This window comes from Suillus discolor (assembly GCF_016758755.1).
Source record: "Suillus discolor strain FC423 chromosome Unknown F5147scaffold_49, whole genome shotgun sequence".
Lineage (NCBI taxonomy): Eukaryota > Fungi > Basidiomycota > Agaricomycetes > Boletales > Suillaceae > Suillus > Suillus discolor.
The window spans coordinates 169,903-186,780 of NW_024541296.1; the positions used below are offsets into that span (position 1 = coordinate 169,903).

Consider the following 16,878-nt stretch of genomic DNA (forward strand, 5'->3'; position numbering starts at 1 on the left):
ATGATGATAGAAGATAAGCGGTCTGGACCGCATATGACAACACATGACAACATAGGTCTAGAAGACCTATTTATGTTATCAAGATAGAAGGCAAGCCTCGTGTTGCCTCATGTACTGATAGAAGGATGCCTCATGGATCCTATCTACGATAGAAGCCCGCCTCATGGACGCTATCTTTGACTCATGTAGATAAGCAGATTAGAACCCAGCTTTAGGCTGAGCTTAGATACGAAGAGTAGCCTTATATAAGGTCGAAGATTAAAGTAGACATTCCTTACTTTAATCTTACTTGGTTATCCCTTGAACTCCTTGTCCCGCTAAAGGCTCGACATCGACTCGTACCTTCAGTGACGCCTCTCACTGTCTGTAACCTCTGCTATAATCTCAGCGTAACCCCTCGTTAACCACCATGAGCTACGTTCGAGTATGCAACCTTTGCTTGTCTGTAAAGGCCGACGACTCTCAGCACTCGGTACCACTGTCGTGGTTGTCGCTGTTTAGATCATCCAAGTCGCACACGACCGTGTGTCGTAACAGGGGGTCCCTATAGAATAGACTAGATTGTATTGTCCCACATAGAGTAATACTCTGCAAAGGACAGAAATGGAATCAAAAAAAAAGCATTCTGGTATGCATTCACTGCTACCCATCCTGACTTCCCAAGTGGGAAGTGGTCTTTCTGGGATCCCAGCATTCCCCTCAAGGGCCAATTTATTGAGGAGTGGGTGGTATCAGTACAACCATCAGAGATGCTGAAGAAGAGCTTACCATTGTCTCCACACACAATGATACTCTGGACTACATTTGGTCCAAATTTTCAAGACACATAGCGCTTTTCTATCCCTATCCTTTAGTTGCTACTTTGTGATTTTTCCTCATTCAATATTTCAGAACACTTGGTGTGATATATAGGATACCATATATTGTATTATGGCTACATAATGTGTTTAAATAGATGTGTATATTCAAAGACAAGCTGGACTTCATGATCATGTTTCCTCATAATTTGCAATGTGAGGCATGATACTGCTAGTGGTAGACCACATCTATAACACCCTATACTTGTCATATGAAAATTATATATCTTGCATCCCATGCTGTACAAGTAAGGCTGCTGTTATGGATTCTATACTTGCATTGTATATATTGTACACCTTTTGTATATTAATCCTATATCTTGTTTCATTCACTATGCATTTATTGGTGTTGTTGCCTTGCCATTACTTTACTCCCAACCCAGAAACATACTAATTTCATATGCTGATTTACTGTATTTCCAAGGTCGGGTGAATGTCCTGAACTAGATATTTTATGTTCACTTGATTTGGGATGATTGTCAAATAAATTTATTATTTATCCCAGATGTACCACTTATACATCAGGATCTGGCTTTATTGTACACATTTGAACTATTTTTCATCAAATATTCAATGTGCGAATTTGATGATTGGCTGTGTAGCTATGGTTACTGATTTTTACAAGTTTGTTTTGATGATGTTTACAGATAGACATCACACACTGACCTTGAGCCTTGTTCCAGATGCACTGCAGACTCAGATCATATCTTAATGCTGGTATCTTCATGAACTGGACTGGCTTCTTAGTGGACACTGACAGTACTGCGGCCATGTCCTGCTCTCTTGAAGTGCGTGATATTTCCTTTCAAGCTCCTTGATGCACTCTGGATCCCACTCATGTAATACAGCAATAGCAGCATGTCAATGCTCTCATTCAACTGTGTCCATGCTCATTGCACTCATTGTGTTTGTTGTGAGACCTCTCATACATACTCTCTTCCTGGCTCATAAGTTTTTTATTTTTTTCTATTGACAACTATCATAGAGCTATGCCCTCTCACACCTCTTTCACACCCTCTCTGCACTCACCAGCACCTCACTCAAAACTCTGTGTCCAATGCTGGCGCACTGCCACTCATTTGTGCTTACTTGCACTAGTCCGCACCTCCTTCATGTGAGTGTGTTGCTACTTGTCCTCATTTGTGTCATTCTGAGCATATCACAGGATGGATGAGGACTAAATCTCCTTAGTATTACCTCTCAAAAAAAAAAATTTCTCGTTTATTGTCCTGTGGGGCGGGGCACTATGATGGACATTACATATGCTATAGTACTTGCTATGTATATCTATCATGTTTGTGGTCAGACTTATGCAATGGTCCAGGCAGTTGCAAGGACAGTAGTGCCGTCTTAAGGTGTTGATGTGTTGGTATAATTGGTATGTAGCTTATTCATATGCTGTCAAGGGTCTCCATCTCTGTTTGTACTCTTCAGCACAATAGCAAGAGTAGTCCGTGTACCCATCAATGTATGTCTCACCATTTCTGCGGAAGCGGTGCACTGTGCATTTGGGATAGCGGTTAAGCTTGGTGCCAGCAGCCAGCCTTGTGTGGCATTCCTCACATGCTGGATGATTCTGAATTCCTGAGCATCTGCTTTTCTTCATCTTGAGTTCCTGGTTAACTGCAGGGTTTTGCACCTGTGAGATCGCCTCCAGGTTGGGAGGGCGATTAATGGGAGTCGGTGAGAGGTTCTTTTCTGGGGCTGTGGGGCTGGGCCCTGAGTTGGCAGTTGCAATGGCTGGGTTCAAGTCTGGGGTTTGGTCTAGTGGTATCTTCTTCACCTCCGCATCATTGACATTGACTTCTGACTTCTTTCTATTTTCAACTTGAACTTTCAACTTCTCTGTGTCCTTGCATCTACTCTCCCTGTTAGCACCTTTCGGGGCCGTGGCAGTCTTCATTTCATGGAAGAAGGCAGTGCAAGTGGCTCTGCCATTGAGGAGATTAATGAGGAATTGGAATAGGGCTTCTTTTGCAGAAGCAGACTTGAATTTTGCTGTGTGTTTTGAGGCAAGTCGAAGGATGCATTTTACTATGGAGCAGTAAAACTCGGGCTTGAGTTCAATCCAATCAATTAGTCCATCAGGACTTTTCGTAGCTGTTACAAGTAACATCGGTCACATGGCCCCCCTATCATTTTCCCCTCATCCTCACCCTCACCATCTACCGGCTCATCCTCCTTTACCGACTTTCTGTTGACCGGATCCTCGGGACCGTTCCCGTCCCTCGCATTGTCCGCCTCTATGCACATGCACGCACGTTCCTCCCCTGATTTGACCACCAATGTGGTCCCGCACCTATGACTCGGTCTGACTCGTGCCACCAATGTGGCTTTCCCTTTCTGTTCCTTCTGACTGCGGATTCCCCCACATTGTATTCTTACCGTTGGTCCGTTCCAATGTTTCTCGGTCTCATTCCACATTCGACCATCCATCACTAATCCGGCTCTGTTGCCAACGCACCTATACCATTCTCGTTTCCCCTTTACCTTTACCTACTGTGCGGTAGCCTTGCCCTTAACCCTCTCCACTTAGTATAAGTAGTCGGTCAACCCTGTACTAGATTCTCTAACTTGAATCTACTCAATCTTCCCTGGAACATACTTCTCTCTGAACGCCCCTCTGGCTTCAGTCTCTAGTATCTTTTCTTAGTTGCTCATTGTGACTAAGTCTACCTTGATCAACCTCATCGTTCAGACAAGACTGTCCTTACCTTGAGCGACTTCAAAGACATCTGTCTTAGAAGTCACGTGACACACGCGTACTGTGATCGCTGCCAACTCGTCGTCGCCAGTCTCACTTGCTATACCGGATCCTTCCGGTTATGTCACGAACGTTAGCAGACGACGCCCCTCTTAGGGCTCCGCATAACAGATCTATTTGAGTGTGTAACAGTAGCTATAACTGTTACAGGCATCTGTAACACCTACTGGATGTTACAGGGATCTGTAACACCTACTAGAGCCCCAGCTCTCCCTACGCCTGCCCCCGCTCTGCTAGATTCCCCGCGCGGCGGTGCGCCGCCTGCGCCTAGAAAGACAGTGGTCTGGACCGCTATGACCCCGCCTGGCGCTATGACCCCGCCCCTGGCACTATGACCCGCCCCTGGCCTAGACGGCCTTGTACCTGTTCCATGGAGGCTGTACGCCTCATGGACACCCTAGATCAGCGCATGTATACCACATGTCACTTCATGAAGATCCGGAGCGCGCTTGGCGCTTCCTGTACCTATGCGCAGCTGCCCTTGGCGCAGCATGCTTGATCAGAGGTTAAGCCTCATGTATCTTATCTGAACCTCATGTCTTGTTATCATAGATTTACGATATACTATTGATTACAGACTGAGCTAGAATACTTGTAGTACTTCCCTATAAGTAGACACAGATTTATTGTACTTAGACTTTACTTTAATCTACTAGGTTCATCCCCAGAACTTGCTCATCTAAGCTTACCAGCTTCCTTGTGTGAGACCGCACTTCTAAGTCGCCCCCATACGACTTCACACGTATCCGCTAGCCCTGCATCTCGACGAGCGCCGTCTTACCGAGATCGCCGGAGGAATCCTTGACGTTCCGTCAAGGCTAGAACCACCCTCAGCTTCAGTAGACTCACTCGAGTCGTCGCTGAGAAGACCTATCCTAGTTCGCACACGCCGACCGACGGTCCGCATAACAATAACGGTGTTCACCGCCAAGGAGTCGACATCTACAAAGAGGTTGGCCTCTATTATCTCCCTGAGGGAGTGGGTGGTGGTGGTCTCATTAGGACCCAGTATTTCATCAGATGATAGTGCAGGATTGTTAATCATGCAAATGGAAGGGGTTCACCTGCTTGAAAAAGTGTGGGAAAAATACAACCAGATGGCGGTCAAAGAGAAAGATGCTCTCTCGAAATTGTTATATACTTGCTCTTGACTATTTACATTCTTTCTAATGAAAACCAATTTCCTTCTTGTAGTATATGAGTCAGTTCTAGTAAGCAATAATGAATCTGAAAGCGACAAAATCTCGACAACATTAGCACACAATCTGCAAAAATATTGTTTAATTTTGAAAAAGTTAAAGAGGGGGGGGGGGGTAAAAGAGTCTTAATAATCTGCTAAACACTATATTTAGGAAGAATTTTTGGTAACTATTGAAGTTAGATCTAAACTTAGCTAGGTTTGCACGGGAGGTTTTCCCTGATGAATGGAAATAAGTCCTTGGCACTGTTGCAGACAGTGAGCAAGCACGAGAAACAGTGATGCCACACAACAACCTTCATACTACTTCACTTGAAGGTCTCGATGGGCCTGTCGTCCCTAGATTTTGGCTTAGACTTTATCCTAGGCCGGCCATTTCAGAGATCAATCCAGTGACCTTTTCGGATTTCCAACACGCTCCGCCAGTGTTGGGACCAAATGTCTTGCTAGGTTGTGTCTCTATAAAAACCGGTATCCGAGTCCCTTATCTTTCCAGGAGTTCTAGAGTGACATCAGATGACGGCGGTCAGCCTTGAGTCGGAAGTGTTAGCCAACTCAAATCAGTGGTTGCAGCCACCCACGCCATGAGTCTCCTGCACTCGAAATAATGCTCAGCAGGTTGAACCACATCGTCATGTTCACGCTATTATTACACGCATACGAGGAAAGTACAATGTATGCAATACAGACCTAGAAATCTATCGCTATGCCTCCGACAGCCACGCACTGGAAACCTCCTATGCGGCGATCGAACAGAAGATGTTTTTCAATGATGCTTCATCCATGCGAGGCTTGAAGATCAGGTCGAAAGGTTTCTGGTGTGATACTATGCCAGGCGTAAAGGCGGTGTCGTCGATGGGATCGCCAGGGTCTTCTGCGAGTGTGAAGGACCAGAGGATAAGAGCGACAGCAATGTACACTGATCTGAAAGTGGCAGGTGTATTGAGACAAAGTACCTATCAAGCCTCGTTGTCAACTCACCGGTTAGCAACATGCAACCCTGGGCATGCACTACAATATGTTCAACGGAAACTCAGTAATATAAAGAACCGATACTTACCGTCTTCCAAAACCAAAAGTGAACAGCTTCATATTCTCTTTGATTTCTCCGTCTGCACCGATCCATCGTTGTGGATCGAATACTTCGGGATCGTGGTAGACAGAGGGGTCACGTGCGATGCTCCTGAACCGAAATAAGAATTTGTAAGATGAATCAGACGTGCACCAACCAATGATTTCCGAAGACAGTAGCACCAGCAGGAATGCACATGCCGTTCTGTAATGATGATGAATTCATATTTAATCTGTGATTGTGTGGAGCATACCCAGATTATATCTTTCGTTGCGCGGTGGGGTAAGCCTGCCAGTGGAACACCGATCAACCAAATGGCCTTGGATGCACATGGTTGGCTCACCTATCGGATTGACGGGCCTCCATCGAAGAGCTTCCAGAATGAAGGCTTGAACCTGAACAAGCTGCGACCAGTCTTCGAACGTAGGAACTACGGCACAAGGTCAGTCGGTTTCAAACTAGGGTGGTTTAGCTTTCATACTAGTCTCTCGGTCAATGATGGCTTCTAGCTCCTCATGCACACGAGCTTGTGCGTGTGGGAAACGCGCAGCAGCCATTAAAACTGTTGTAATCGCAACAGCAGTCTAAGATTCCGTAAGTTAGTTTCGCCTGATCTGAGTCTATCAGTTTCTTGGCTTACCGTATCCGAACCTGCTCCGATGAGGGACCCAGAGAGGTATGCTATCTCCGTCTCGGAGAGCTGGTTCTCCTCCACGTGTAGAAGGAGATCCTTTGCAACTGAATGAGGGGCGATGTAGCTGCCCTGTCGTTCATGATGAGGTCGATGCAACGACTACACCATGGAAGAAGAGTCCGTACCATTTGACTTTTAACCTCATTTAGCTGGCCGAATAACATGTTGTATTCTTGCCGGCTCCACTCTTTCAAATTTCGCCCATAACCAGGGACATATTTGAGGATGGGGTACTTGTCAACGAGGTATGCGCCTGGAACCATCGCGCTCTGGATTCTTGGGATCATCTTTTGCAGCTGTAGTAAATACGGGTCATTCAACAAAGTAGGGGTTGTTTTCCCATATACGACACGCAAAATTACAGATGCTGCAAAACTATGCGCGAATGTCAGCAGCTGAAGCGAGTATACTATGGGGACGGACGTACCGCTTGATATGCTGCTGGTGCAATTTCGGTTCGTGCAGTATGTCCAGAATAATCTCACGCGCATGCGCGACCTGTACCGGCTCGTAAGACTGAGCAGACCTCACTTGGAGGTGCGCATGTGAAGATCTGCGTGGTCGAGCCGGTGAGACAGTCTTTTTTGAAATCAGTTAATGTGTTGCCTACTTGCGAAATTTGCGGAGCCTCTCGCCAGAGCCAATTTGGACGAATCGCATTCCTCTTCCAAGGATGTCACCGCCAGCGACCGAACGAGGCCGGTCTGCGAGGAATGCGCCTTGCTTCTCCATGAGGTCAACTGCTTCCTGTCAAATGTAAATACCCAAATAGTGATGTCCTACAGAACGCAATCATACCTGGTGACGTCCGATGATGACTAGTACATTTTTTCCATCGTTGAGAGATATGACTGGTCCATATTCTTCTATCCACTGAGCAATCTTCCTGGGAGAACTATTGCCGTGAGTCGATATACATGGTTCATCGCATGACCACGACATACTAGTGCCCGGTAGGAGACTCTGACGGACCAGGGGGTAAGGGTAACACACGGGAGCGAAATGTGCGAGAGCGGTAGGAGTAGACAATGACGCCTAGTAGACCGAGGATGGCTGCCCCAATCTGCCAGTTCCACAGGGAGAACATATCAAGATGGGCAAGAATGCTGAGACCTAAAGTGTCACCTTCTCCACCTGGCTTTTGTAGGGTAGGATTCCTAGCCAGGAGAGTTTACATAGGATTAGTATGAGTTTATCAGGTATGTTACGTACTATGTACATGAACCGAGTTTCGACAACGGCCCATCGGGGAATTTCATCACCCTATCTCTCACGAGACGGTGTTCCACATGGTCGTGAACCAAGTCATGCACTCTACATTCGGTAACTGAACACTCGTGGAGTGTGCTAGTGGGTAGTGTAGTATCAGTTTTTGCAAATTGGACTTTCTGTCAGGACCTTTACATATTAGGTCATCGATTGAATTCTGTACGTGATATAACCACCAAAAAGGATGTAACGAGGATGGAATAGCTGAAGGATACTCAGTGGCAGTAATCAGATTGTATTCACTAACACAGGACAAAATAAACTGGTCAAGGTTTGTGTGCTGTTCTGAGTAAGACACGACCAGCCAATCCACTTGCCGGGGGACTGCCACCCAGTACATGGCACGTTTAAAAATAAGTAAATGCTGATGACTATCGCCTGCCAATCAGCATCAGTCATATGCCATTATTAGATCAGGTACCTCTGGGGTCACGGTCTGTCTGAGTGCCTCTGCTGTCCATCTTCGTCCTAGTACCCCCTCTGCTCGATATCGGTATGTTTGCCTGTAATCATTGTACTTCGGCGGCTCTGCTCCATCTGCGCTGTCTGCTCCTGTGTTCATCTTTAAAGTCAGCAGACTACAGAACGCGATATTGTCAGAGATATCATGCGGCTTCTTAGGATGAGCGTCGTGTTCGCTGATATGGTGAGGAAAATCGACACTTCAGGATCTCATAAGCTCTGGTAGGCGTCGTCAAGGGCTCAGACCTTCATGCTGCCACTTGAGCACTAAGCTGATTGAAGGAAAGTGTCTTACTTCATATGGCCCGGGCCACGCTTTGCATCTCTGCAATCCAGGAAATCCCCGTAGTGGCGAGCCCATAAACGCTTACTCGAGTAACTCGGGCCGCTAAGAGGCACCGAACTATAATGCATGTTTGAACTACTAGAGTATCGCCGGTCGCCGGTCAGCAGAGTCTTTCCGGACTAGAGGCATATCGGCGACTCCTAGCCACCTGTGTCAAGATTAGGAGATACGATTAACGGACTTGGTAGTATGCAGCAGCCAAATACAAATGCTTAGTAGTTCCGTATTGCAGTATCTTTGACGCACCCCTGGTTGCATCGACCTCATCATTTGATGCATTGAGTGCCGCCGTGATAGGGAGACCTGTGGAATATTTGGTCCGCTCTTCGAGATTTCGAGGACATGCACCCACAAGCGGAAAAAAAAACAAGGCGTGCTTCCTGATGTTGTTCGTATCATAGACAGTTGGGAACACACGGTTTTCCCTTGACAGTCAGTGCTAGTGAATCACCACAGGACACTTCTTTTCAAAATAGGGAAGTGCTGAGCGCTGAGCATCGCCTGCCAATCAGCGTGAATCCAGATGCAGTCTTGCGCCGTTGATAGATCAGGAACTCCTGGAGCCACGGTGTGTCTGGTCCGAATGAAATGGTGCAAGTACAAAGCACATTGTTTATCATATGTAATCAAGTTTTCGCAGTAACCATAAAAGTCATATTAGTCATGACTCATATAGGCCTGAAGGCCTTCAAGCTCCAGGGGCAACACCCAAGCACCACCGCTAAGTACTAGACGATATGGAGTAGCCTACTCCATGCATTATACCTCGTTCGCGTTAGATATTGGTGTATTTACATAGTCCAGGCCGCTTCAGGTAGTACTAGTGTAACCACGGCGAACAGACAATCCGAATATTAATGTTGGTGATCACTACTAATGCACTAGCAAAATGCATTGATCATATCCACTTATAAACGCCACGATGAAACGTGAGACCAGAAGCCTGAGGCAACTTCACTCATCCACCATCCGCTTGTATGCCTTTTCAATCGATTATTTTTGCTCACACAACACTACTAACCTGCCGTGATTCGATCCATTCATTGGGCATCTTGTACCAGTGCTCTTACGATATCTGTAACTGATAAACGTACAACTTGAACGGCGATCACATCCTGACACTCAAACTCCACAATTTTCAACTTTAGCTCGTCTGCAACAGCGCAATCTGGTCGAGGAATCTATCAAACATGATAATTTAAGCGCGATGGAGCCAGATTATCCCCACTCGATCATGATACCCCCTATTATTAGGTAGACCAACCCGAAACGTGTAGGAAGGCAGTACAACTAAGTAGTCGTTAGGATCAGCGCTCAGCCTCCGCGATTCAAAAAATTCGGAGCGTTACGTCCCGCGGTCCCGGTTGGCAAGTTCCAAACATCGACCTTCCCAGGGCTGGAGTCGTGTTCCGTAACCTCCTGAACGTCATGAAACACTCTGAAATTTGCGTTATTTGTTCTGAAGAATGAGATTCATATGTACCGAAATTTAGAGGAGAGGTAGACGTGCATCACGTTTCTATTTTATCAATGGTGTATTGCTCTAAAACAATTCCGACCGATAGTGTGGGCCAAACTTTAGTGAGGAAAGTAAACCTGAAGTTATTGAGAAAAATATACACACTTAAAAGTCCAAACCGCGGTGAGCAAGGAAGGCGCACAGGACTACACATGTAAGTTGACAGTCGTGATTCGCACTGTGAAATCAAGGTCAATAGACAAGCTGGTAATGCTTGTAGAAAAGTCATTGTGGCATACGTTGTTGCACCAGCTGCCTGCTTCCTCCTTGTACGCCACCACAGTACCACCCTACGCATAGATGTGTTGGTGTGAGGGTGAGTTATGCACAAAATAGCATGTGGATGGTAGGCAAAGACATTGAGGTATCGAAACTGACGAACTCCAGTCTGAGCAAGTGGTACCCAGAACGTCGGCCAACCTTAGCTATCAGTGGAGTCGAACGCCTTCAAGGGTCCATGGACAAGCTGAGAACATGTCGATCATATTGAAGATGGCTTTTCGGTTGTTGGTCGCTGAGGCAGTATTTTGAACCACTTCTGAAACGTCTGAGGCCGCTATTACACCTGAAAGAGAGATAGGAGCGTTTTTCAACGCCAGAACTATCGATCTAATTCGAAAATGAAACTGGACGCTAGTGGTAAAGGATCCTGCGAAGCTAGTATCATTATCGCATACAGAGCATGCGAGAGATGCACAGACCTGGCTTGTCTCAGTGTATGGGAGATTATGTACACCGAAACTTGCAGCTGCAAAATATCAGGCTTTGTAGAGACGCTGAACTTGAGTTCGGCGCAAGGAGGAGAGAACACGATATGCCGTGAGGAAAGAGTTGTGGTGATACAGGTGTCGGTTTGAGTGACACTAGTCGAGACGACGTAACGAGTGCGAGTGCGAGTGATGTTTGTAAGGACGAGGTGAGGGAGGAAGTTAGTGCACATGATGTTAGTGAAGACAATAACTGGAGTGTCACGTCTGCGAGATTCAGTGTGCGAAGGTGAAAGGGAGCACGACTGTGATCGTCAGAAATAGCCGGTAGATGTAAAGGCGGTAATCCCACATCACCTTGACTTGAATTGACTAGTTGCTCTCCTTTGCTCTGCCAGGTTCTGCTTCAATCACTCCTAGCACTTCTTTCGAAGAGGAACATCAACGTCTTCAATTCGTTGGGTAGGTTTGAAAGTATAATTGAGGACGAGGTATCTAGTTGCCAACTTGTCACAAAATGGAGGAAGAGGGTGCGAGTGGCACGCTAGCAGGTGGAAACTGTTAAGGTCGGCATATCGTGAACGAACGAACAATACTATCAACCAAGCTTTACGATACTTTGTCGACTGCCATCAGTCCGCATCGATGGGTATGCATTACCACACGTCAATTCAACCTCATGTCGACCATCAATGCATCTATCGAATACTCACTTTCATTTGCATCTCGAACGAGCACTGGCACGATTTGCGGCATTTGCCACCACCAGCGCCAGCGGCTGTGCAAGCCACACGATAAGACAGTCTGACAGATACTGCCAATATGTCCATCATTCTCTAAAAACGGACGTCGCTAACGCGGTGCATCGCAACAAAGCGCACGAGGAACCAAGCTCTGTATCAGTACCTGAGCACAAAGAAGATGGACAAGACGCTAGTTTTGTCACTCACAGAGGTTGACACTTCGCCGCCGCATATATTCGTTCAAGCAGTGACATCAATGTGTCTGCTGCGGTTTTAATATTGTGCCCGGTTCAGCGCGGGCCGTGTTCCATATGATCATGATGACCATATGACCGACCACCGCCACTGGGAGGGCATCCCAGACCGAGTTTTCATCACCGAGGAGGCTATCATGATTGCCACAGTGATGTTGTATCATTCGAAGTCGACGACTCTGCTAGCGCTCATCCATCGGCGCGGGCATTACAGGACTCTCCGGCGGTTGCGACGCGAGCGGGTCCGTTTTCAAATGTTCCGTTCATGGTTAAATCAATGAACGTTCTCAATCTCTTTTTCTTTCTATTTCATTTCATTTGGACCCCAGTGACACCTATGATTAAACCCAGTAACCCCATAAGTCAAGTGTAACTAAATGGTTGCGTGCTAATCCTCTTTCGAGTCAGCCCTAATAGCAGGGATAATATTATCGGGCAGACGAACCCGAAGGACGATGGTCGGCGTGCCACTAATATTGTATCAGTGGCTCAGCGCTCAGATATGTAATTTTGCATTGGCACTAGCTCTGATCCGCCCGTCCGACTCCGAATTTACACGAGGTCGATACTTTTGCGGATACATCAGGCCACCGCGGAAACTGAGTGGAAAACAACGCCCTGCGGTTTCATATTTAAGGGTCATACTACGTATTTAAATAAGTATCTAGAAGATATGAGATATAAGATAGGCTAAGTACGTCTTCCAAATCATTCGACAGCACAGCTTTCGCAAGTATTGTACAGTAGATACAACAGCATCCTGAGATATATCACCAAGACCCGGATATGCATATTTATGAGATACAAAGATGTAGTTGGGAACCTTAAGGCCGGGATCCCATTGGGGCGTTCATGGTGTGCGAACTTGGTGGAGAAATTAATGGTGGAGACGTACTTTTGGGAGAGATCCACAAAGTCAACGAGACAACAATTGGAACGTCCCATAAAACCATCATCTGACAAGCATGCTGGTGCGAGCACTGTAGAACAGGGTGTCCGTTGTCGTGGTGCTATCCTCGCTCGGGGACTCCTTGTGGCTCCTTCGGGTGAAATCGTGATCAATATCACCCCCCCGGGAAGCATCAGTATCGCAGCTCTGGCGCATCCACGAAGCTTCCGAGTGAAGCGAAGAGACAGGTCTTGTGGTCTCAGTTTGAGGTTCGTACATGCTGCTGCTGAGTCCAAACCACCCGCAAACATCCCAACCAGAACCTCGCTTCCCACACCCTCCATCAAGATCAAGGCCACCACCGTGAGGACCGAGGCTCACGGGAGAATCCGACCGAGCAAAAGGCGTAAAGAGGGAGGGTAGAGATGCTGCTGGAAGGTTATCCCCAGGCTCAGGTGTGGTACTCGGCGTAGGAAGCTGTGCAGTAACAGCACATGGTTTTTCTGCGCCGTCCTTAACCTCCAAACTCTGGTTCACCACACATTCCAAAACCTTTGCGAGTTTCTGGCGATCTGCACCGAGGGATAGGGTCCAGTCATCCCATTGTGCTACTTGTAGAGCTTTATCGGCTTCATGAAGGGCACCGTCCTCTGAAGGAGGCGTTGGCACACATATGCCACTCCCTGGTACATCGATGCAGAAAGGCAGCGACAATGTCCAGTCTGCGCATGCAGGAGGGATAAGTGTAGCCTTCGGTATGGCTCCACTTCGCAGTAAGGGAGCAGATCTTCTCCGCTCCCGCGGAACTGTTAGAAACGGTACTGTGGAGACAGCACTCGACTTCCTCCTTGTTTTCTTTGATGGGCTTGCAGGTTCAGAGTTTGCCTCAGCAATCTGCACGCGTTTTTGAGGTGAATTGGAACAGCTGAGTGTCCCTTTTGAACGTCGAGTGCTTGGTACCAGTATGCTCTTCATGAGTCGTACTTGAGCTTCCAAATCATCAGCAGCCTCTAATATCCCAACACTCGCACGCTTGTCCAGGATAGGGGAAGTGGCATTGGACATGCTATTATTGGTGGGGGAACACGGAGAAAGTTCTCTCTTTCCCCCTACTTTCGAAGGGGAGGAAGGCGGACTTGGTAGACTCGAGGGAAGAGGAACCACGATGCGTCCTGTAGCACCCCAGCTTAAACGAGAAGGAAGTCGCAGGCTTCCAGGAGAAGGAGGGATCACAACTGTGCCCGAAGGCGAGTCAGTACGCACAGGAGTACGAGCACGTTTTGAGGAAGTCGAGTTGGTCGTTGGAAGAGGAACTGGGGCGTTGGGGGGCGTGATAACATCCGAATTTCGTGCCGTTAAAGCGGGTAGTGGAGGAAGAGGGCTACTAGGTGGAGGTCCCGGCAATGGCGGTGTCAGCATGGAACGGGAGCCAGCCCGTGCACGAGACCAGGGAAAAGACGAAGTCGTTGAGGTAGACGATCTAGGTGCGCTAGATGAGGCCGAAGGAACGTAGGATGAAAGCTGGGATGATGTAGGTATGGATGAAGTAGGAGATGGGAGGGAGCACGCAGAGATGGAACCTTCAGTATCAGAGGGTACATGGGGTGATGCTCCGACCGCTGGTTGAAGGCAGAGGGGTGCAATCTCTTGAGGAAGAACCAGTGTCAATGCTGAGGGCCGTCGTCTTGTTTTGGCCTGGACAGTACTATCACTACTTCTATGTGATGAAATGGTGAATCCAGTCGCTCGAGGTGTGACATTATCATCGATAGATTCAATGACATTGCATTCGGTTACTGGGGTACTCGACCCCATTTCCGTGGCATCCGTACTTATCGTTGCTCCTTTGCATGTATTACTCGGTGTTGATTTATTACCAAACAGGAGCTGCAGGGGTGAACGCGGTGTGGGTGGAAAGTGTATCGGAGAAAGCCGAGAATGTGTTGGTGAGGGGGATCTCCTTGTACTGACCGTCTCCATGCATTCTGCGAGACGCTTGGAGAAACGCTCAGACGTAGGTATCACTGAACCAAGACTAGATGTCGAAGACATGCTAGTCAGTGCTCTCGAAGGAGATAAAACGGCAGAAGTGATACTGCATCCAGATGACGAGCGAGAACGATTTAATGGGACACTTGGGATGTCTTCCACCTGCGTAACATGAATATGAGTGTTAGAGTACAGAGTCATATACGCACTGTATGATCCTCATCTCTGCGAGACCTATGGGGCGATAAGCGTGATAAACGCCAGGTAAATGCCATTTTGCGGGGGCTCGGTGTGACAGGCTCGTCTAGGTGTTTTAGTATGGGCGAACGTGGAACGAGAGGTAGATGTGATGCTGAACGGGAGAACAAGCGGTGGAACGTTGAGGTTTTTTGTTTTTCCGGGGTCGAAGGGAGTGGATCGTGAAGGAGAGTGTCGGAAACGTTAACGTTTTCAAGTCTTTCTATGTCAAGAGACTCGCTGAGAATATGATTTAACTCATTTATGGATAGAGTTGGCGGCCTGCGGGTACAGAACATTCTAATCGAAGGAGTGACTGAGTGAGTGTTTGAAAGAGTTGGACAGACAATTAAAATAATAAAGACGCGAGTCGACGGCGGACAGAGTCAAAGCATTGATTCCTCGCAGAACGTGAAGTCAGGGTTGTAGGAGCCTTACCCGTTCTAGAAATAATGTAATATACAATACGTACTGCTACTAGTAGTAACTTCGTAATTCGAGATGAACCTTCTCGTCGGAAATATCGCTTAACTTGATGGGCGTCTACTATGATACTTAAGCGGGGAACTACAGCAGTAGCTGCACTGGAGTATTTTGAATAGATGGTCGAATACAGGGTGAGCGACGCGTAATACAAAGAAGCAAACCACGAAAATTGTCGATGGGCTGGCTGAGTTGATCGGCGCGAATAGTCGTCAACCTAAAACACGAGGCAGATTACCTTCCAAAGTACTAATCGGCTTCACGTGCATTACCTCAGAGGTCGAGACCTCCAGCACCGCTCAGTATAAGGTTAAGCACACTTAGACCTACAACCTCCAATCTACGCCCTCCCACGTCACGCGCTAGGCCCAACGTCAGCGCTGTCGCACCAGACCTCCCGCCCGCCCATCAGGAAAACATGGGAGTGCTTATTTAGCTTTATTCTACTTATCTAACCCGTAACCCGGTTCAAATTTGGTCACTCCAACTAAGGAAGACAATACGCAAGATAAGGAGATATGTTTTTTTACGAAAGTTCGTACAACTTTAATGACGTGGACGCTGTTCGAAATGATATTTGATGGCGGCGTTGTCGGCTGGATGAGTTTGTCGGAGGGCATTGGCGGAGAACGACGGTGGACATAGGCACTAGAAGCGCGCCTTCACTCACCGGATAAGGATGGGGGCAGCGAAAGTGATGGAACGAGTGGAGTTGCGGTGCGAGGGCGCATATGCATGTTCTGAAGAGTAAAAAGATATGTAATGAACAACCGAATTCGTAGGTTAAGGTTTAGGTGGCGACTATTTTGTAGACGACATGTCATTACCGTTCTCAATGTTTGCGGTAACGAGCACCACGGTCAACCTGCCCTGTTTGTGGTCTAGTCACGTTGCCGCCGCTGTTGGGTAAGTCAGAAGAAAATTTCAGCTGATGAGGTTTTCGAGGTCTTGTCATAAAGTTCACATTGAGTTCTTAGTACTTACTTTGTTTCTGTCACCGTCAACATTAATATTTAGGAGCCGAAGCACTCCAGAAGAACATTTATTTACCATTTGATTGATCCCAGCACCTCAGCCTATTGGCCAGCCTCACACTCGGAACCACCTTCTGGACCCTCGGGCGGTACCGGGTAGCTATGATCATTATAGACGACTCCCAGTTTTCTAGTCTCAGAATCTGATATTTCAGCCTAATTTCACTTTACCAGTCTTAAGCTAAGCACAGCTGCCAGAATACTGATTACATGGATTCTAGCACTAAGCGCTAAGCAAGGAAAGGCACCCTTTGGAAATTTTCACGGTACAGCGTGCGTACCAAACTTTTCTCGTCATCGACGCTCGTGACTCGGAGTTTACGTCGAACTCATGTGTTATAGTCGCGGAAATTGAATGATT

At 47.3% G+C, this 16,878-nt stretch overlaps 4 protein-coding genes across 4 annotated transcripts; all 4 read right to left on the reverse strand.

Moving 5' to 3' along the window:
• Positions 1-2,244: 2,244 nt before the first annotated feature.
• On the reverse strand, positions 2,245-2,973 carry F5147DRAFT_776498 (uncharacterized protein; the record flags this gene model as incomplete). Its single annotated transcript, XM_041441862.1, has 1 exon — positions 2,245-2,973. The coding sequence occupies one exon, from the start codon at positions 2,971-2,973 to the stop codon at positions 2,245-2,247; it is 729 nt and encodes a 242-aa protein (XP_041290005.1).
• Positions 2,974-5,433: 2,460 nt separating this feature from the next.
• Positions 5,434-8,060, reverse strand: F5147DRAFT_708218 (cytochrome P450). Its single transcript, XM_041438123.1, has 14 exons — positions 7,798-8,060; positions 7,530-7,742; positions 7,384-7,480; positions 7,196-7,332; positions 7,013-7,138; positions 6,711-6,960; positions 6,532-6,654; positions 6,373-6,475; positions 6,235-6,321; positions 6,145-6,179; positions 6,049-6,095; positions 5,880-6,002; positions 5,801-5,830; positions 5,434-5,743 (listed from the first exon to the last, which is right to left on the reverse strand). Exons 2-14 carry the CDS (start codon positions 7,670-7,672, stop codon positions 5,557-5,559), a joined length of 1,488 nt encoding a protein of 495 aa, XP_041290006.1. The 5' UTR covers positions 7,673-7,742; positions 7,798-8,060; the 3' UTR covers positions 5,434-5,556.
• A 1,916-nt stretch (positions 8,061-9,976) lies between these two features.
• Positions 9,977-11,121, reverse strand: F5147DRAFT_655166 (uncharacterized protein; the record flags this gene model as incomplete). Its single annotated transcript, XM_041433942.1, has 6 exons — positions 9,977-10,121; positions 10,178-10,258; positions 10,287-10,327; positions 10,421-10,471; positions 10,560-10,626; positions 10,883-11,121. 6 exons carry the CDS (start codon positions 11,119-11,121, stop codon positions 9,977-9,979), a joined length of 624 nt encoding a protein of 207 aa, XP_041290007.1.
• A 1,364-nt stretch (positions 11,122-12,485) lies between these two features.
• Positions 12,486-15,439, reverse strand: F5147DRAFT_296450 (uncharacterized protein). The gene is made up of 2 exons (XM_041429085.1): positions 14,973-15,439; positions 12,486-14,925 (listed from the first exon to the last, which is right to left on the reverse strand). The coding sequence occupies exons 1-2, from the start codon at positions 15,297-15,299 to the stop codon at positions 12,838-12,840; spliced, it is 2,415 nt and encodes an 804-aa protein (XP_041290008.1). The 5' UTR covers positions 15,300-15,439; the 3' UTR covers positions 12,486-12,837.
• Between the last annotated feature and the right edge of the window lie 1,439 nt (positions 15,440-16,878).